At 39.4% G+C, this 22,221-nt stretch overlaps 1 protein-coding gene across 1 annotated transcript in view; it reads right to left on the reverse strand.

The window, feature by feature from the left end:
• Positions 1-590: 590 nt before the first annotated feature.
• TM9SF2 (transmembrane 9 superfamily member 2) overlaps positions 591-22,221 on the reverse strand; it is a 63,127-nt gene continuing 41,496 nt past the window's right edge. The window contains exons 10-17 of the mRNA XM_065409486.1: positions 18,684-18,816; positions 18,287-18,406; positions 15,710-15,767; positions 14,903-15,062; positions 13,222-13,373; positions 11,811-11,922; positions 11,037-11,208; positions 591-1,979 (exon numbers count right to left, since the gene is read on the reverse strand). Of these exons, the coding sequence (XP_065265558.1) occupies positions 1,912-1,979; positions 11,037-11,208; positions 11,811-11,922; positions 13,222-13,373; positions 14,903-15,062; positions 15,710-15,767; positions 18,287-18,406; positions 18,684-18,816 (975 nt within the window). The 3' untranslated portion in view covers positions 591-1,911. The remainder of the gene's footprint in view (positions 1,980-11,036; positions 11,209-11,810; positions 11,923-13,221; positions 13,374-14,902; positions 15,063-15,709; positions 15,768-18,286; positions 18,407-18,683; positions 18,817-22,221) is intronic.

Genomic DNA, 22,221 nt, shown 5'->3' on the forward strand with positions numbered 1-22,221 from the left:
AAATTGACGTGATTTGACAGTTTTCCTGATGTATGGTGCAAATAGCAGAGTGAAACTGACCTGGGTTCCACAGAAGCATACTGCTTTTGATGAACTGGCATTTTTGATGGAAAACAGGTTTCATTGGCAAATTTATGATGGGCTCTAATTTTAAATATTTTAGAAAAAAAATCTTTCCATTAATGCTTTTAAATTATCCATTTAAAAGTATCCCTAAATCAAAGTAACAAAATACATAAACACTCCAAGGATCAGAGTTAGGATTATGTTGTGACAAGCCAAGTATTTATACTTTTAAGTAAATACTGATGTTTGTTGTGGGCAGAGTCCAATTTCACTGAATTAAAATGTTTGAGTTTTGTAGCTGTGATAGGTATGCACACTTGTCACTTTGCAAATATATCCAGTTTTATAAATGAAGATTTTGGGGGTCTGAATAGTTAAGAGTTCAGAATTAAGCTCTAACCAGATAAACCAAGAATACAAAAGTTATCCAAACTTGTTTTTCTGTTTTTGAACACAAAACTTGGAAAATTGCTTTATCTTAAGTACTTTACATAGCTTGGAGATCTTAATAATGACAAGTTACCTTAACCAACAATATTTTTATTGATTCAGTATTCGAGCATCATTAGGTTAAGGTCTTTTAGAAAAGCATACCATTAGAAAAATCAGACAAAAGAAATTTAATTTATGACTGACAACTAGTACATGCAGTTTAATAAAATTTTATCAGACTGTGGGAGACATGCTGCCCTGGCAGATAGATGAACAGTTATGAATCTAAATTATTGAACAAGATAACATTTCAAATTTGTTAAAATTTACTGTGGAATAAGTCATTCTAGTCAGTCACCTGGAACTGATTCGTTTCTCAGAACACAAGGCAAAAACAGTGGTTCTTTGTGTCTTTTTGTTGCTTAAATAAATCTAGCCACAGGTGCTTTATGGAATATGCATCATTAAGATCAGTTAAAAAAAGATCAGCAGTGAATGCTGCGCATATATTAAGATCTTCTCCACATATGATTTAGTCTCAGAAAAAGTAGCTTGGTTAAGAGCCGGATTAATACTGTAGTGCATATGTGTAATTGTCTAATTTCATTCTCATGCACCACTATCACATTTTAAGCACTAGTCATTTAGAACAAATAACTGATTTTTTTCCCAGATGAAAAGGAGTGTCAATATAATTAACTAAATACAGTAAAATGCAATAAAAGACTCCACATAATTTTAAAACCTCCCTTGTCAATATATTTGTATTTACATAACTTCATAAACTTCTAATATGTAATGACCCACTGAAGATATTTTTACAACAAGGTTATGAATTTATAAATTCAAAGACTCAGAGGCACATAGTTTAAAAGGCCAATAACACTGAAACCAATGAAGTCACAGAAATTGGAATATTTATGGACATATCACTAGTACAAAATAAAAACCACATCCAAAACAGCAACCCACCTTGGAGACATCCTTAAAGTTAGCATGATAAAAAGTTCTCATTTCCTTCAAAAGAAAAATAATTCATCCCTCCTACCAAGCCTAGAAAATCCTATTTACAATTGTACTTTATTCAGCAGGATCACTAAGTTGCGTAATACAGCCACTTCTATTCTGCCATTAGAATTTAATGTTTCTATTACAGTATAGTTATATTTACAAATGAATACAATATTTAACTCTGGTCTTCATTAAGAAGATTTGAATGAAAACAGATTGTTAAATCACAATACAAACGCTTTTGTGGAAAAAGTGTTTTGAGGAGGATGTGTATTCAGTATCATTCCCAAGGAACAGGATGTCAATACTTCTGATAAAGCTTAAGTTCATCACCAAGAACAGGTCTTTAAATTATGTTAATGAAGATTCTGTGCCAACTTTCACACACTGGGGTTTCTTCAGTCAGTCAACTTTCACCACGCTGTAAATTTTGGTCACAAACCAAAAGCATGCAAAGAATCCAATTGTCCCTATAAAAAAAAAAAAAAAGTTTTTCAAAGAGCAGATTCATAAACATGGAAGTGTACACGTAGACAGAATTCTTCTTTCAAAACAATGAGTTACACATTAGTACAACTAGTATAGAGTCTAACACAGAAATTAGAAACTCACTCTCTGTGTAGGACCAAATGACATTTTTCTGTTGACCAGGATATAAGTTTAGGACTACATATTACCCTCCACAGCTGATCGCCTACCAGTGTCAATGGAAAGTTTGCATAAAGATAGAATATGGTATTTATATAGTAACTGAACTTTAATCAAATTTTTATTTATTAATGCTTCATTATGTTCAGCATCACTCAGTGGAAGAACATACTCACCTTTAAGACAAGAGCTATTTCTGTTCTTCGTTTCTCTTTTCTCCCCCCCGCACATCCCCACCCCAAGTCTTTAATTTCCCTCCTTGAAGCATTTCCCTATTGGGTTCACAACCGCACCTCTCCCTATTGCATCTGCTCAAGTGATCAGCTATGTATGACATTAATAGTGTCATTACACTGTTCAGTTGACACCTCAATTACCATGTGCAAACTTATGAAGATAGTACTGCATTGATTTACATACACATTAAAAACCCTTTCCAAATTTGGCAATCAAATGCTAGAATGATTTTTTTAAATGAAAGGAGAGGTTATTCACCTTGTGCAATAACTGGAGTTTGAGATGTGTCCCCCTGTGGGTGCTCCACTTCAGGTGCACATGCACCGAAGCCTTTGATCACAGATTTTTGGTAGCAGTGGCCGTTCGGCCCACACATCCTTGTGCCACAACACTCAGGCTTCATAGGGCTGCATGGGCGAATCGCCCTCAGTTCCTTCCCTACCACTAAGTCCCATAGTAGGAAACACCTAAGCAGAGAGGAAGGAGGGCAGGTAGCAGAGCCCCTACAGAGGGATACATCTCAAAGAACTTGTTACTACACAAGGTGAGTTGTAAGGTCTGAGGCCTCTTTCTGCAGTAAAAGCAGCAGCCAGAGTGAGAAACAGCAGCCATGTACTAAGTTGCAGAGTCCCATCCTCACATTCCATCTACTGCACCAAAACAATGTCCTATCAGGCTGTTAAGAAGGCAAGCCTGTCCTTACAGAACCTACCATCACCAGATAAAGTAACAGATCTTAAGATGTTTAAAGGAAACTTTGCTAATATTTTGTCTGGCAAGAAACCACTTAACAGTTGTGATTGTGAAATCTATATTGTTTTGCCTTTATGGTCCCTACTTCTCTATCTGTACCGTCTGTCTGATTCTTTATTGTTGGTCTGTTGCATAATTAATTTTTCAAAATTTAAATCGACTAAGGTGGTAGGGCCTGATTATGGTTAAAGAATTGTTTTGTAATGGGCTAGGATTGGTGAAAAACACTGTTTTGTAGCACTTCAGTTTAAAATGATTAGTTAGGGAAAACTAAGCAGGACCCAAATTTTAACTCCCATATATACTTGATCATAAGCTGGTTCATTTATAAGCTGACCCCCCCCACGATGGATAAGTAAAATTGGAAAATTTTTATGACCCGTTCATAAGCCGACCCTATAATTCAGGGGTCAGCAAACTTTGGCTCCCGGGCCATGAGGATAAGTTGCTGGCGGGCCGACATGGTTGGTTTACCTCAAGCGTCCACAGGCACGAAGGTAAACCTAAGTAAACAAAGTGTCCCGGCGTGCCAGCTGCTTACCCTGATGGGCTGGTACAGCAACTGGTGGGGAAATTTTTGGGGGGAGAGAAGCTGGGGGGTCAGGGGAGTATTCCCTGTGACCACCCCCCACATGACCCCACCCCTAGCCCGGGACCCCCACACTGTCCCCATCCTATCCCTTCCCACCTTATCTGAGGGAGGATGTCTCTGGCCTGGCTGGAGCTGCTCCGGCAGGCTGGGCAGCACGGCTGTAGCCTGATCCAGCGGGCCAGACCGGACGGCGCGGCCGCAGCATGTTCCAGCGGGCTGGCCGGGCAACGCGGCCGCAGCCTGCTCCGGCGCCCGGGTGGCGCGGCCACAGCCTGCTCTGGGGGGTGGGGCCGAGTGGCACGGCTGCAGCCTGCCAGCCCCGGAGCTGCAGCTGCTTTGGAGGCTGGGGGAGAGCAGCGTGGCCAGAAGCAGAGAGACTCTGGCCCAGTCTCTTCCCTTCTGGCTGTGCTGCCTCTCCTTGCTCCCTCTGTTGGGGGGAGGGGCTGTGTCCCACCTCTCCCTCTCTATACCCGTTCATAAGCTGACCCCCTTCTCTGGTGCTTCCCTTTTTTACTAAAAAAATTCGGCTTATGAACGAGTATATACGGTATATAAACTGGGGTCCAAAGGGAAGTTATTTGGAACCTAACACCAGGGCACAGCCCAGGATCAGAACTGCTAGACCTCAACACCCTGCTGATCATACTGTGCAGAAGCTGGAGCTCTGGATGACCTAATCTTGACTGGCCATCAAGAAAAGTTCATCTGCCTTATTGGGAGTGGTGAGCATTATATGCTTAGCATGCGTATCATGAGGTCTTTAAGATACGGGAACTCCTGCAATACTGGGAGCATGGGCCTCAAGCTTACTCCTGATGCTGCTGTTCGAGGCAGTGGTGCCAGTACCAAGGGTACCACAAATTCCAATGAGGCCACTCCCTTGATGGTGGCAGTAGTGGTCTTCGGTCCCACACCCTTTACCACCAAGGTATGGGGCTTAGATAAAGTCTTAGATTGCTTCACGATACCCAAAGTATTCGGCGCCTCCATAGCACTCCTCTTAGGGCCTGAGGTCTCCTGTACTGAATCTTCTTTGAGGAACTCTGCTCTGGTCCTCTTGTCCTCCTCCATCTTTGAGTGAGAAGCTCTAAGTACCACTGGCACCGTTATAGGTACTTCACCCATGGAGAGTGTTGGAGATTGGGATCTTGACACTGCTTTCACCTTGGAAGCGCTTTGTGATTCTGATCTCATTGTAGAAGGGGCACTAACAGAAGCAGAGGGTCTCTTGGAGAGGGGGTTCTCTGTACCCAGATCCAAAGCTGGTCATAAGGCTTGCTCGGTCATCAATAGTGCATACTTAATTCCCCTGTTTTTAAGGGATCTTCCCTTAAACGAAGTGCAAATCTTGCACTTGCTGGGAATACGCGAGTCTCCCAAGCAACGTATTTGTGGAGAATGCCCATTGCTGACGGGAATGGCTTCTTGACATTGAAGACACCTTTTAAAACCCAAGTAGCTTGACATCCCAGATCCAAGAAACAATTTTAGACCCCTAAATTGGGGGGAGGAGATACAACTGTTCCAACAACTATAAAGTACAAAAGAACTAACCCTATATACTATTCTAACTCTAAACCGAGAAAACAGGCACACATGAAATTCCGTGTCTGTCTGAAGGCTGTTGAAAAGGAATTGAGGGTGGTTCACCCAAAGAGCTCTATATAGCCTCCGTAGGGGGCACGAGGATGTGTAGGACACATGCATGGTCCGAATGGGCACTGCTACCAAAAAATCTCCAATCAAAAGACACAGGGTGCATGTGTGCCTGAAGTAGTATCCCTCTGGGCATTCCACTTGAAGAAGCAGCTTAGGTTCTGCAGTATTTAAATATGCCATGCAGGACACGAACATCAAGCAGGGTGGATTTTTACACTACTGATCTAATATAAATAAAGATTATTTACAAAAAACTTAACTGACACCTACTTCTTGAGTGCACTTAAGGATTTCATAGCTCATTGTTTAACGTCTGTAGTTCAAAAGGTGGCTTGGATTTTTCAATACTATAGTTCAGAATTTAAGTTTAACTGCTCTTCTGTTTAGGTTATAATGTTAAAAATGTTCAGAGACACTGAAGACTAAAAAGGCACCCAAAGGTCACAGGTATAGTCCTGTTTAAGCAAGTTACAAGTTTATGTAATTTCAGTATTTGCCAAAGTTGCTATGGTAAAAATATTTTCATGCCCCATGCTTTAACAAATATAGTTTTTTAAAGATAGTTTAATCATACAGTCAAAGAGGTTTGACATTTGAACTGAAGTTTAAAGACAAAGATTACTTCCTTGGTTTCTCGGAGACGGCTCTTTCATTTGAAATTGAGACTAGTTCTGTCCATCTTTTTTTGGTGAGGTGTGATAGATATACCAAAAATATACTGTTGGGCACAAAAGCTATGCTGATGAAGTTACACTGACCACCTTAACATTATTCCTTCAAACTACAACTAAAAATCAGAAAAATGGTTGACATAGATGGCTTTCATAGCATCTGTTATGGGAACCTTTGTTTCCCAGAAAAATTAGGCCAGGACAAAAGCCATTCAGATAGCTGATTTTGCCTTAGTATACCTAGTATTATTGTAGCTTTAACATATGAGGGCCAACTAACTAACTATTTAAGACAACATGTTTTGATTTAAGTTTTGACAAGGAGCATGATGGAAATTCAGCAATAACTCATATGCTGTAAAATCCTGTGAAGAATCATGAATGATATCATGGTAATTTTTTTCACGCTTGCTAAACTAGTGATGTTTAACTGACTCATTTACTATGATACGTAGTTGTGGGCCCAGCTGTGAGTCACGAAGATTTGTCATGTAGCTCCCAGTATCCTGCCTGCTGAGTTTGATCAATGACCTGGAATGCAGTATGGAAGCAAGTGCCTGAAGCATGTGTTACACTGACACAGCAGCAGGGCACCGTCAAAACCCTTCCTGATACTGACAATTTTTAACAGATGAGTAAGCAGTAGCAGAACAGTTTTGATACAACAATTACAATTTTTTCTTTTTAGTTTGTATATCATCTTGGCACAGGAAGCTACTTGCCTTTAGGAGCAGATTTTGGTAAATAGCTGTTTCATTTAAGAGTTCTGAGAAGAACATATCCCTTAATTCTCCCTCTTTATATAAACACTTATCCCTAAAACATTTCAGTAATTCCATAGATTTTAGAGTGCATCTAATTTTTGGAAGAAACAGCAAACTGAAATCTATTATAGTATGGACGTTATTCTGAGACCAAAAGAGTGAATTTAGAAATATGGTTGAGTCGTTTGATGTCCTTTTAGAACATTCAAGGATTATATAGTTTCAGAAAATCTAAATACAGGAAATGTTCAGTTAAAGTTTCAATACCAACTTTAATTCTGCCTGTATCCTCACCGAACTTCAAATTAGAGACACTGACCAAGTACCACATAAAACTAAGAACACGAACTCCAGAAGTATATTTTAGTTGTCTAATATAACTTACATACCCTTGAGCCCAGTATCAGGTACAAAGGGCTAGTGGGGACAGTGTCATGGCAGATAAAGGGTAAGATACTTGTAACTTCTGTCCTGAACCCATAATTGTCATCAGACACTGCACAGCTGATTGCTGATAGTCAGCTGCTGATGCAACATTCGTGACCCAGGCTGAGTGGACAAGGGAACAGGAGATGCACTGGATATATCTTAATGTCCTCAGATTACAGTTTATGACATGTTAACTGACCTAAGGGAAGGAGGGCAAGTGGAAGCTGGCAGATGCATGTTGCCTGAGGTGCAAAGAGGCTGTCATACTAGGCCTACCACACTAATCACTCCATGGAGAAGAGAGCTGAAGTAAAGTTCCTACCTGACTGTGTGCAGTATTCTGGGGTTTATAGCCAGCATGACTAGAATGGACTGGTTAAAAGACTTCTCTAGACCAGCAGTGAGGCTGATACACTTTGGTTTCTGGCCAATATTACAATATCATCAAGGCAGACAGAGGTCTGGTTTGTACTAAAAAAGAAAGTTACCATATATACTCGTTCGTAAGCCGAATATTACTGGTAAAAAAGTGACGCATCAACGGCTTATAAACAGGTCTACACCAAAATTTGATGATTTTAAACTCTATGGAGTCATTGAATTGAATATCTAATACATTGTCGTTTTGTTTACCTGGAGCGTCTGCAGACATGGAGCCCCACAGCTCCCTGTGGCCGTGGTTCGCTGTTCCCAGCCACCGGGAGCTGCGGGAACGGCGAACCGCGGCCACAGAGAGCTATGGGGCTCCACGCCTGCAGAAGCTCCAAGTAAACAAAACGTCCCGACCTGCCAGCAGCTTACCCTGATGGACTAGGAGCCAAAGTTTGCCAACCCCTGAAATATAGGGTCGGCTTATGAAAGGGTCATACAGTTTTTGCTATTTTTACCTAACCATCTTGGGGGAGAGGGGGTCGGCTTATAAACCAACAGGCTAATGGATGAGTATATATGGTAATTAATGCAACTAACTCAATTTAAAATCAATGTATCTAAGGAAGGCTTAAGCATGTGTAAATGCATCTATACTAGGAGTTTAAATCAATGTAATTAAATCTATTTAAAACTGATCTAGTTAGAGCAATGCAATTTTTCTAATATAACCAAGCCCAGAGTTCTCTATCTCAGTCTGAGATGCTGTTTGTCTCTATCCCTCAAGTATGGTCTAGAAGCAGGATGGTAGAATAAAGGAGAGCAGAACTTCCAGCCTGTATGTTGGGAGTGATCAACCTATTAGTATATAGAATATGAATAGGGAAGTAGTAAATTGTGATTTACAGAAATACATATGGATTAGGCGAAGGTATTTAATTTACAGGTGGCAGGAAGTATCAGATTACAAATGCAGGTAATGTGCAGTTAATAGATGAAGGTTTTTAATTTTTTTTGTAGCTAATATTCTGTTACTATTTTAAAAGGACAATATTCTCAAACTTAGGTTCTTGTTTTCCCTATGAGTTTTCTTTTTAAAATGCAAAAAACATTCCCCCCCCCCCCCAATACTCATTTAAGTCAAATACAGCTGAAATGATTTTGCTCACAACTTTAGTGAAACTTTTGTTAAAAGTTAAAAGGTCTGATGGCCGGGACTTTAATTTCTGTGTAGCGCTTGGGCTATAAACTTGTATCTGCCAAAAGCAGATCCATATCACAGGCCACGGGGAAGTATTAAGCCTCTCCAACACAACTTCTGATGCTTGTAACCTTGGAAAGCCCTCCACATTTCAAGCCTTAGGTATGTCTACACTTACACTGCTATAGCACTTAGTGAAGACACTACCTACAATGGCAGAGCGTCTCCCATTGGTGTACGTACTCTACTTCCCCAAGAAGCAGTAGCTATGCTGACAGGAGAAACCCTCCCGCTGACATAGCATTGTCTACACCGGGGGTGAGGTCGGTATAATTACGTTGCCTAGGGGAGTAGATTTTCCAACCCCCTGAGTGACAGTTATACCAACATAAGTTTGTAATATAGACCAGGGCTTAGAAAGGCCACCATTATAGACTGTGAAGTTCACGAGGATTCGGTTACAAATGCTGCTGGCCTGGTGCTCAAAGTTTTTAAGCTTTCTGGGAGTAGGCAGTGGTGGTACCTATCAGTACGGAAGTGGGGGGTGCAAAAGAGCAACCCCCATGTCTGGGCAGCATGTCTCGGTGAAGCCCGCTTTTCAGTGTGCAAGAAGATAGAGGAAGCATTCTGCCACCAGTACTGTGGCAGGAACTAATGGACAGAGAAAGCAGGGACCTGAGGGGAGTGAATGAGGAGATGGGGGAAAAGATTCCATTATTTGTCCTCAGTAACTGGGAAAGGAGATGAAAGATCCCAGTAGCAAGATCTTTAGGTAAGAGCTCTGGCAGCTGACAGATTTTCCTAAAAGCACCACCTTTAAATAACCATGGTAACTTCAAGTCTAGTGGTCAGTTTAGATTTTGAAGGGTACCTTTGCAACGAAAAGAAAGACAGAAGGAAAGAAAGATCCATTTCAATGAGCATCAGACCTCATGGAAGTTAACACAAAGATTAAACTCCACCTTTGTAAAACAAACAAAATACCCACCCCCTTGTTTTTAGTTCTTACTGAAGCCTAATAGGTAAAAGGGTCAATTTTGTAAAGCTTATAATGGAAGTAGTCTTACAAGGGAGTTATTAATATGACTTCATCATAACACTGCTCTGAAAAGCCCACATCTCCAAGAAACAAGATAACACTCAGGCAACAAAACTATCTGCAGGATATTCAATACTTAAAGCTTCAAATTTTGCAAGAATATCACACTTCAAAAACCAAAACCCACTACACCATTATATTACCTTTATTTCTAGAACATACCATCCCCTGTAGTTCAGTAACATTTCAGGATAAAAATGCTGCTCTGCAGCTCAATCTAGGACCACCTGCTGACACATGTAACATTTATACCTTGCAATGCATCCCCCCTCCCTGTTTAACTTTTTAAAACATGCTTGTATCATAGAACTGGAAGGGACCTCGAGAGGTCTTCTAGTCCAGTCCCCTGCACTCAAGGCAGGACTAAGTATTATCTAGATCATCTCCGACAGGTGTTGTCTAACCTGTTCTTAAAAATCTCCAATGACAGAGATTCCACAACATCCCTAGGCAATTTATTCCAGTGCTTAACTAACCTGACAGTTAGGAAGTTTTTCCTAATGTCCAACCTAAACCACCCTTGCTGGAATTTAAGCCCATAATCACAATTTTTGACTACATTTGATAGTTCCATGTCTCAATTATCCTCTGCATAAGGCATGTTTTAGAACTCATGTGATCATGGACCCTTTCATAGCTTCCAGCTTATGTCCTTCAGTTTAAACCCTGTTAAATATGTACATATCATTCTGTAAGTGGGATGTAATATCACATTAAACAATTCACACAACTGTAATTAACACTGAATGTTTGGAAGACAATTTCAGGCACGTGCTTAAATGCAGCCTAGTTTCAACAGCAGGAGTTACCAATAGCAATATTAGGTAAATACAAATATTTGTTAGTGTATTGTACTAGGTATAACTATGATTCTTCAGTTACTATTTTAATCCTTTGAAGTCAGGGGCTGAGATTTCCGACACAGAGTTTATAGCAAAATACATTAGCATAATAATAGCTGACCAGAAATCAAGGGTCTAACGTTCCGCTATGGTTTCACATAAAGATTCAGATATTTCTATTTATGATATTTTTAGTGTTCCACTGCACACTCAACTAAAATTAGAGCTAGCAATATCAAGAACCAAGGTTTCAATATACTTACCTGTGAAAAGAAAGAAGATCAAAACCATTATCATGGTGTAACCAAAGTACAAAATGGTGCTTGCTGTCCCTGTGATTTGCAGTTTAGAAAAGAAATAGTGTATTGCATATATCAGAAAATAAACTGCAGTAAAACCACTGGTAAGGAAGGAACGCCACTGCCAATGATAATCCTAGAAGAAAAGAAAAACCTAAGTAATATTTCCTGAAACCTGAACTCGACCAATTACTAGATGCAAAATTACGAGTGAAATTACTGGGTATTTAACATTAAACAGCTAAAGATAAAATTTTATTACTTTGGATCACTTAATCACAGTTCATAGTATGAATCAGAAAGTCAAAGATCTACACCAAAAAGGCAAAAATCTACAAGCCCAAGTAACAAGAGCCAGATTTTTAAGGGTGCATGCAAATATTAACTTGTGCCGGTCAAGCACATGCACCAAAAGGAAAATACTTTTGACAAAGCAAAGGCTTCTGTCTAGTCAACTGACTTATACCGAAAATAGTGAGATGGATAACTGAAGATGAGCTATATCTCACTGGTACTGAATCTGGGTACAAACTTGTTCAAAATAATATTTGTAATGAGAACTCTTATCTGAAAGGAGCAATGAGTGTCCAATCACATTTTAAGCTGATCTTAATAGGATCTTAGTTATCCTAGTAGTGTTAAATTCTGGAATGATAATATTTCCAGTTATAGAAGTTGGATTTTGTGAAAGTGTCCTGGATATTGTATAAAGTGTGAACAGTGAAGAATATTTCTTACCTCTGCACACAGATGGAAATAGCAAAGCAGTATAGTGGCCTCAGAACATGTAATGACCAAAATAATGAACACAAGAAATAGGAAGCCAAACATATAATACATCTGATGGGACCTACAATCAAAACAGAGGATTAAAATAAGATAAAATGTATTTTGGAGGAAAATGGCATCTCTCAATATGAAAAAGCAGCATTAGCACAAGATGATCATTTTTAGTATAGTCTGAAGCTCAAACAATATTTTCTCCTTACCACAAGGGTAGAGTGTCATTGGTGCGGACACAAGTGGAAGTTAACTTGTGCTTTGTTTTTCAAACTGGGAATGCATGATTCAGCAGCTCTACTCTAAAATGGCAAGCAAAAGCTCAAAACCTAAAACTTCATAAACCTCCAAATCTGAGAGAAGGAGAGAGAAACTGAACTGGACACATCACCAGTGAAATCCTGGCTCCACTGAAGTCCATTGAATGGCAAAGCTCCCACTGACTTCAGTAGAGCCAGGTTTTCACTCCACATTTCAATCAGAAAGTGGTAAAACAGAAAAAGTGTCAATACTTTAGATTTGTGTATTAGCACCGACTTCTGAGTTCAGAAACAGCTTAGAGAGATTGGATAACTAGATTGTGCCAGAAAGAGGACAGATTTCTCATACAAGAGCAGTTTGTTAGCATGCTCAGAGTACACATCTGAATTCACTGACGCTGTACGAGTATTTAGTGGGTTATTTTGAATGGTTAAAGGAATTATTTCCTAATGCCTATATGAAGATTTGGGGAAAGGAAAAATCTGTTTTCCAGAAGCAATAATTCTGTTCTACAAAGACTAAATTAATAAATCCAATGTAATATACTGTTCACGTCTTTCAAATATCTACCATAATGTCAGTTTCAGAGGCACTTCCGTATGAAGTAATAGGTGTAGTGCAGTGTTCTCAAACTTTTGTACTGGTGACCCCTTTCACATAGAAAGCCTCTGAGTGCGACCCCCCCTTATAAATTAAAAACACTTTTTTCATATATTTAACACCATTATAAACGCTGGATGCAAAGTGAGGTTTGGGGTGCAGACTGACAGCTCGCGACCCCCCCATATAACAACCTCGCGACCCCTTGAGGGGTCCCAACCCCCAGTTTGAGAACCCCTGGTGTAGTGCATAAAACTTAGTGATTTGAATACTGCAGGTCAGCTGTATGCTGGTAAGAATGAGTTATTTCTCTACACACATGGACAAAAATAAAACAGCATCGAGTGCTTTCTGAGTGGCAGAATATTAAATGACAAACATTTTCATTTCTTGTGAAATGATCAGTACTTTAGAAAACACTACGGGCGGGCTCAAGCTCTCTAAAGAAAAGGTTCAAAGAGAAAAGTTACAGCTTATATGTTGTTGGCGTTCAAATAAGTTAACTCACCAAATACTATTTAGAATGAAGAAAAGTTGTATAAAGATGCACCCGAAGGGCAGAATCCCTCCCATGATAATGCCAGGTAATGGTTTTGTGTAGAATGATTGTTCAGGAATCTGACGAGGAATCTGATTGGTACGAACTGGGTGTTCAATAGCCTTTAAAGAAAAGAAGAAAAGATTCCTAAATATGTAACAATTAAATACATTTGACACTAGCAGTAGCAAAAATCTACTTAAATTTGTATTTAACAACAAACTGGTGGCCGCCTAGTACCATGATGTCATTGTTTCTAGCAGCCCAATTGCTAACAGCCTCAGAGCAAACGAAAATAGTAGGGTTGTCAAGAGATTAAAAAAATTAATAGCGATTAATCACGCTGTTTAACAACAATAGAATACCATTTATTTAAATATTTTTGGATGTTTTCTACATGTTCAAACATTGATTTTAATTACAACACAGAATACAGTGCTCACTTTATATTTATTTTTTATTACAAATATTTGCACTGTAAAAAGCCAAAAGAAATATCATTTTTACAGTGCAAATATTTGTAATAAAAATATAACGTGAGCACTGTACACTTTGTATTGTGTGTTGTAACTGAAACAGACATACTTGAAAATGTAGAAAACATCCAAAAATATTTAATAAATTTTAATTGGTATTCTATTGTTTAACAGTGATTAATCACGATTAATTTTTTTATACTTGATTAATTTAGAGTTAATCGCATGAGTTAACTGCAATTAATCGACAGCCCTAAAAAAATAGGTAATAGACTTCTTGAAAGATTACTGTTAATGAAGATGTAGCAACTGATCTCTTGCTACTCTCCTTGTGTCATACTGCCACAGTTTTTATCAGCTCAGGCACTGAAAGAGAACCCCCCCCTTGATTTCAGAGAGGAACTCTCAGCTCCGGAATATCAGTCAACTTTCAGGGCATGCTGCAAGGAGAATATGTAGTGTGAGCTGCTGAGAATAAGGCCTGTAGGAATTAGGTCTGCGTGGGGGGAGGGCAGTTTTGCAGGGTGGGTGAGTGAGTGGTATTTAATATAATTTTTGTTCTTGTAATTAACTCATCAAGGGCACCAACAGCTTTGGATAGGAGTCCTTTTTTATTTTTGCATAAATCCACATAAAAATAAAGGCAACACAAATGATTATGCTCTATGGCCCATGAAGTCTTCCTTTTTAAGATATCGATCTTTGCCACATGAGAAATGGCCTTCCACAGTGTCTCACTTAGGGAAGTGGAATACCAAAAGATTCCACCATAGACCTCGTCCCTTCCTCAGATTCTGAAATAGAATTAAGAACCATAGAAAAAAAGCAAGGAAGGAATAATTAAGGAATCCAGTAAGTGGTTACCCTCATACCTGATTCAATCAACAAAACTCACTAGGAATTAAAGAGAGGTCATCAACACCCAGAATGCCCTAAACCACTGCTTAATCTAAAGAAGCCTCAGGAGTCAAATCCACTGATCACAAAGACCTAACATTAAACTAAAAGAGACCTATTCATTATCAAATATCTAAAGGGACTTGAGAAACTGTCAGTGGAATCCCAAGATCAGTTGAATGCTAATGGAATCGAGCCGGGCTGGAGGTGGATCACTTTTGGACTCTGTTACCGCAATAGCCACAGTACATGCAGTTTACACCCACATAATCACTTACATTTTTCTTAAAACCAAAGTAGGCACCAATAAATGTCAGTGGCACAGATATGCAAAACCAAAGTGCCAAAATAGCAACCAAAGTTCCAAAGGGAATAGCTGCTGAAGATCCTTCTCCCCAAAGAATGAGGTTCATGATAAAGAAATCCGCAAATACAATTCTGAAAAATATACAACATGCTTAAAAAAAGAAAGAAACAGGAATGCCCAATAATATTTATATTAAAATTATTGAAACCATATTACTGTATTAATATCTTAGTGTAATATACATTAAGACCAATTGACACAGAAAATATCAAATGAAGAGGTCAAGCTAGTCTTTCTTTCTTAGCCTAGTGGAATTCAACTCCAGCAGGAGCTGACATTCCAACTAAGCAGTTTCAAATATATGCCTGTCGTAACTGCACTTCAGGGGAAGACTGCTTGCTGTGATTAAGTAGAAAAATTTAACACAAGGGTTGTACAGTATGCGACACCATATAAGACCAACTACAGTGTGGTCTAAGAAACAGCCTAGAGAGTAAAACAAATACATGAAAAAAAGTGTGCCTGGTCAGAAACTTACTACTGTCATGCTACTACTACATAATCAACCTTTTCACATGGTGAGAGTAAACAAAATTTACAAAAAAAAAAATAGTGTGCGCAATTAGCGCATTTGTCTTTGTCAAATGCACCTTGCTGTTCACATGGCTTCTGGCACGAAAAGAAGATGTAGTAGGTTTATAGGTATAACTGAAGCTTTAAAAATTAGCTATATCAGAAATGTAACAAGTATGAATAGTCATTTAGAGATTTAACTTACCCAGGACAAAGGAATGATGTCAGCAGGACATTTGTTTTCCATTTCTCACCACCAAAAGCTGTATTAAAATATTTGATAGCTATCAAAATGTGCATTAAGTGCACAGATTACAGTTTATTTTAATAGTACATTATTTAACAGTTATACTTAGGCAGGCCAGCAGAACATTATTTGAACTCCAGTAAATTAAGATCAAAGCATTACACTAAAAATATTTAGTTATGGAAAACTGATTTTGCTTTATTGCTTTGCTCCTCAATTACACAGCTTCCTATCAAAAGAAACATTTAAGACTACAATCATGAAAATGAAAATAAATAAGGTGTCAAAATTGTTATTTTATTATATACACTTTCCCCCTCCTCCCTATAAAGCTAAATGCATTATGGATAAGGGCCAAACTCCATGTGAAGTAGAAACACTTGCATAAGTAAGGTAAGAAGAATTAGGTGCTTAGTCATCCACAGTGTATTTAACTTAGTAAGTTAAAAAGGGAACTTGATTTAAAGGATACTCAAATCATCTTCGAGAATTAAACTTTTTGATCACTCAGGGTTTACGCTAGCTTATTTAACATTCAGATTAAGGTTTGATTAGAATAAACGAGCAGTATAAGTTAAGATTCAAGATATTTTTACATATTCGCAACGATACGGATGCAAACAAAATTTATAGCTAGGAATCTTTTAAAAAATGAATGATCAGTTTAAAAATTTGGATAGAGTTTACCAATAATGATTAAAGAGCCAACATCAGTGCTCCTTACGAATCCTAGAAATATTACGAAAAGAGCGATATTCAAATACTAAATCAGCTTGGTTTAGAAGGACTTTTAAAGGTGTGCCAAATTTATAAGAATACTAGTCATATGTGCCAGTAGGACAAACTTCTTGTCTGAATTCAGCAAAGCTGGCAATTTCATCTGAGCTCTGTCATAATAATAATTGTTTTTATTTCAGGAGTCAGGTACGATTACGATTAGATTGTGCTAATTAAGTTTCCATCCTTATTTAGCATGTTGGTAGGAACTGGTAGTGTCTATTAACACTAACTAGTCTCAGCTTGGGCTCAAGTCTTCTAATAAATTGTTTAAATTAAAGCTGTATATAGCTTTATATTTCTGCATATTTACAGTGGTTTGAGCACTGGCCTGCTAAACCCAGGGTTGTGAGTTCAATCCTTGAGGGGGCCATTTAGGGAACTGGGGTAAAAATCTGTCTGGGGATTGGTCCTGCTTTGAGCAGGTGGTTGGACTAGATGACCTCCTGAGGTCCCTTCCAACCCTGATATTCTATGATTAAATACTGTAATAAATGTACAGCTTTTTAGTTCATGTGATACACTGTGCTGATCACATCATTTGATGAGAATTGCAGACAGAATAAATTGGAATTAGCAAATAGTCACCTCGCAGTTTGCTAGTCCAGTAGAGTATCCAAATACTGGCTGACAAGTTACTCTTACCACTAAACCCATTAGGGGATACTACCATTAGCCGTCTACTTCCCCAATTACATGGTATTAGGTTTGATGCCATAACCCCTCAAATAACTTCTCTTGAAGGGGGAATCAGGACTTGGACAAAAGATTCCTCAATTTATTTTGAATATGAAACACCTGCCCCATAGTCTAATCAACTCTGCAGGTCCCTTTCAAACCAACTTGCAACCCTGTAGTCAGGAATGGGATTAGTTAATGACTATTTTACTACCACCACTAGTGAACACCCACCCTACAAACTGTAACAAAATGAGACAAGAGAAACCCTATTTCCAGAGTACAAACTCCAAACCAGTTTCTGGAAGATGAAAGAAGTCCAAGGCCATTCTGTAACAGGGGGGAAATGCCTTCCTAAAACCAGTGTTAATATCCAAAGCGTGCCTGTAAACACTTAGCACCAGTCAGCCATAAGCAGGTCATATCTTAAACTAAATAAGGCAGGTAAGGAAAAGCTTTGGATGCAATGGCATTCTTGGCCCTGCAGCAAGTCTCCCCTGAGGCAGAACCATGTACTTTCCTTCAGCACTTGAATGGGCCAATTGAGAGATAGAGGGCCAGCTCACTATCATAAGGCACCAAAACACCAGAGGGAAGACCTCCAGGGTCAGCAAAGACCCTATGACATCTATTTCCCTGACTAAAGCAACACCTGGATGAAGAGGGCAGGTATTAACTGAAAAGGGGCAAAAGCTAAACTCTGTATTTTCAAATACATATCACCACCCCCTGCAAAAAATTAAAGCAACTACTGTAATTCTGTAATGTAGGAAAACAATGAAATTATGAAACTGTCAGAAATCACTACCTGCGTATTAACTGAAACGTAATGTGTTCCTTCCTATATGAAATTAATTCACATTATGAAAAGACTCACGGGATACCTGTTTTGAGAATATTTTGAAGCAGCTTACTCTCAGGCTTCAAAACACTGAACAATCTAACCATGTACCTGTTCTGTTTTTTGTTTTGTCCTGAGGGGAAACCGATACCAAACAATGGGGGGGGAAAAGCCACCACTGTGATGATAATTTAGACTAATGAACTTAAGACCTGTCACCTTAAATAACTTTTACTTACATTTGTAGAATCTGGCAGCAACGTAACCTGCTGGAGTTCCAAGCAGCACCCACAAGACCACAGCACAGGTCATCAATGCTCCTCGGTTAGCAGGCGACAAAAATCCCAGGCAAGCAAAAACTACAAGCACAGATGCACAATTTTAGAAGATTCTTAAAATTATATCTGAGTTTTCTACAGCTAATGTATAATTTATCTCCTGTAGCTTTCTACAGCTTAGTGCCACATATCGACTGTATACACCAACCAGGAAATACAGATATTTTTCCAATTCCAGTTTTTTAAATATTATCTAGAAATGTTTCTTTCATCTCCACTTAATTAGTTTTATGCAATTAGAAGTTAAGGTTATTTTTCTTTTGAAAATTTACTCTTCCCCCAACTCCGCACCACTTACACAGAGTAACAAAAGTCATAATCAAGATCTGTGTGCCAGAGCCTAGAAAAACAGAGAGTAGCATTCCTTTTCTTGGGGGCCGGAATATGTCTCCATGAACCAGTTTCCAGCCAAATTCCTCCTGGGCATCTTCCTGAAAAGGAAATATAGCCAGTTTAATGCATTAAAATCTCCTTTCAAAAATACTATTTGGTAAAAAACGATATTTAGTTGTTTAAATCATATTTGATACCTAAGAAACATAAGCCATTAATACATAGCACTAACCAGTACAAATTTACTAACACAAAAAATAACACGGTATTAACATGTGCAGGCATTCAAAAATCATAGGTCAGACCCCCCTCAAAAAGTCATGTGCAACCTAAAAAAGAAAGATGAAAAAAATATATTGTTTTTCCATCTGCCCTTTGATTCGACTATTTAGGGGGAAATCATTCACCCCTAACTAAACTGTATGCATCATTTCAGGTTCAAAACTCAACCTTAAAAAATGCACTCCTTCCCCTTAGTTACTTGGAAGGAAACTTTTCTTACCACTGGGTTGGGGACAGATGACATTCTACCCTATCTCCAACCCCACACATCAATACTGTGTCTCCTTCCTGTCCCATGGAGGCCCCAATACCAATTTCCAAAATAGAGCAGAAAAGCAGCCATCTCTGCTGAAGGCAGTCTAGCTTCAGTTCCATTGGAAATAATAGTAGACAGAAGCCATCATTACCAGAGGCATCCTTGCTGCAACGTGCAAGTGATGTTCATCGTGACTGAAGACCCATTGTTACTCCAGCCCTTATGAGTAATGGAAATGAGCAGCCATTTTGAAAAAGGCAAATGTTACAAGTTTGGTCCAAATCATGAGAGGCTTTGAAATACAGTTCCCCTAGACTTGCAATATTGTAATAAGAGGCAGCAATTCTGCAAATAAACTTCAAGTATGTTAAACCCCAATGAGACAACACTTTACATAATTTACAAGAGTGGAATGTCTCAGCCAGATTTTCAGCAGCAATATTGAGAAAAAAAATGGTAGAGATCTGGCAAAAGCATGTAAAACCAAGAAACTTCAGTTACAGCAGAAACAGACAAGGGCACAACAAAAATTTAGATTTTCTAAATATTTATGCTTTACTGAAGTCTATTTTCTAAGACCTCTCTTTTCTTTTTAAATAGTTCAGTTAATGTATTCATTAACGAGGGTGGAAGGAGTCGAGGTTGATCCATCTCACTGAAATGAGCTCAGTGAGCTGGCTATCGTATCTGAAATCACAGAAAGGTTATTAGTCTGTTTAAAAAATTACATAGCCAAGGCAGCAAACTGGAAGATATGCACTAGTGTCATATTTAATATTAGACTCTGGCCCTTGATGACTGGAGAATTAAAAGTTTTAAATCTTGCCTTTGTCTATCTTAAGAGTTGCAGCTTGTATTTTTTTCTTTTAAAGTTGAGAAAATGTCTCCTTGATTAAAAATGAATCTCAATTTTTTTAATAGGCAAATTCCTAAAACAAGGGCATATGATGTAAATTAATCTTAAATATAAGCATCTCAAAAGAGATTTAATTCTATACTTTTTTTGGTAGTAAATATTCTTCATAGTAATGTTTTTACCAATTAATGGTTTTCCATATAGTTACTGAATTATTTGGACTGGAAATATGATCTTTGAAAGTTGTGCACAGCAACATGAAGAGAAAAATTTATAATTAAAAAAGGTAAAAGTCCAAAGGTAAGAGTCCTCTGACACCTACATACAAGAGGAGGTTACTTATTGTAACTGAAGGTCCTGCGAGATGTGTGGTCCTTATCTGGGTGGGTACACATGCGGATCATGCGCCTGAGTCCGAAACCCACTTAGAAATTCTCCATGAGAATATGGCTTGGCCTCTCAATCTTTCAGCTATGGTGACAAAGACGCCTGGAGACTTTCTAATGGGCTTGATTTGCTACAGGTAGAACGTCAGGGCATGTCTGATGTCAAGGTGTCTGATGCCCAGGAGAGGCATGAGGTTTCAGGAAAAAATATAGGCAAGTGAACTGATTGGTTGATATGGAATTCAGACAATCTTGGGGAGGAATTTGGGGTGTAGCTGGAGGGAGACCTTCTCCTTCTGGAATACTGTGTGAGGAGGGCCTGCCATCATGGCTGCAAGCTCACTGACCCTTCTGGCCAAAGTGATATCTACTAAGAACACCACAGAGGTAGGTCATGGCACATGGTGCCATAGGTTCGAAGGGCGAGTCTGCGAAAGTTGACAGGATGAGGAAGATCCCAGTGGGGCCTGGCTTTCATGACTGGTGGGAAGGTCCCTTTATAATGCAAACTGTCATTGGGTGCATGAAAATGAGTGTTCCTCCACCAGGGGAAGGTGCTGCTAGGGGTACATGAACAAAGCTCAGAGCTAAACCCAATGTTTTAAAGGCAAGGAGATATTGGAGAATAATTGGAACACCCACCGTGGCAAGGGAATGGTGGTGGCAGTGCACCCAATCTGAGAAGTGGCACCATTTAGCCTGGTAGCATGTTCCGGTTGACTCCTTCCTGCTTTGGTTAACTCCTTCCTGCTTTCTCCTGGACCTAGGCAGAGCAGGAGTGTTCTATGTCCAACACCCATCCAAATACCAGACCATGAGGCAGAGTGAGGTCAGGTTGGGATGCCTAAGCCTCCTGTGGTCTTGTGTTAGAAAATCAGGGAATGGGCGGATGCTGATGGATAGGCATGCAGACATCCTTAGGAGATCAGAGAACCAGCACTGGCTGGGCCAACAGGGTGCTAGGAGGATGATGGAGGCTCTGTCTTGGCAAATCTTCCTGAGAATTAGAGGTATGAGGGGAATGGGGGGAAAAAGGCATAACAGAGGTTGACCATCCAGGGAAGCAGGAGAATGTGCCCTAAGTCGCTCCCTATGGCCCCCTGGAGCAGCACATGGGAAATTTTGTCAGGGACACAAAAATCCCATAGGACAGTACACCACTGCACAAAGATGTTGTGTTGTGTATTTCCCATTTGTGGTCTATGCAGACTTCCGCTCAGTCTGTCCTGAGTTCTGAGCACCTGGGAGGTATGAGGTCTGTATGGTAACCAGATTTCTGATACACCAGTTCCACAATCTAACTTCCTTCAAGCAGAGAGGATGAGATATTGCTCTTCCTTGTTTATATATACCATCATAGTGATATTGTCCGATAGGATTTGCATGTGGAGGGAGCATACAAGAGGATGGAGATGGATGGCAGGAGAGAGAGAGATCACTTGATCATTGCCTGTTAGGTCCACACCCTCTGGGGCACCTGGCATTGGCCACTGTCGGTAGACAGGATACTGGGCTAGATGGACCTTTGGTCTGACCCAGTACGGCCTCTCTTATGTTCTTAAGGAAAGCCTTGTGGGCTACGTGGACTGCTCTGAGCTCCAGGACTTATGTGCAGCCTGGCTTCCCGTGGTGTCCATGTATCTTGGGCTGTGTGGCAGTCCAAGTGGGCACCCCATACTGTAAAGGGAGCAACTGTCACTGAAGTGGCCCTCGGTATGGGAGG

The sequence above is a fragment of the Emys orbicularis genome, chromosome 1 (assembly GCF_028017835.1).
Source record: "Emys orbicularis isolate rEmyOrb1 chromosome 1, rEmyOrb1.hap1, whole genome shotgun sequence".
NCBI classification, from domain to species: Eukaryota; Metazoa; Chordata; order Testudines; family Emydidae; genus Emys; species Emys orbicularis.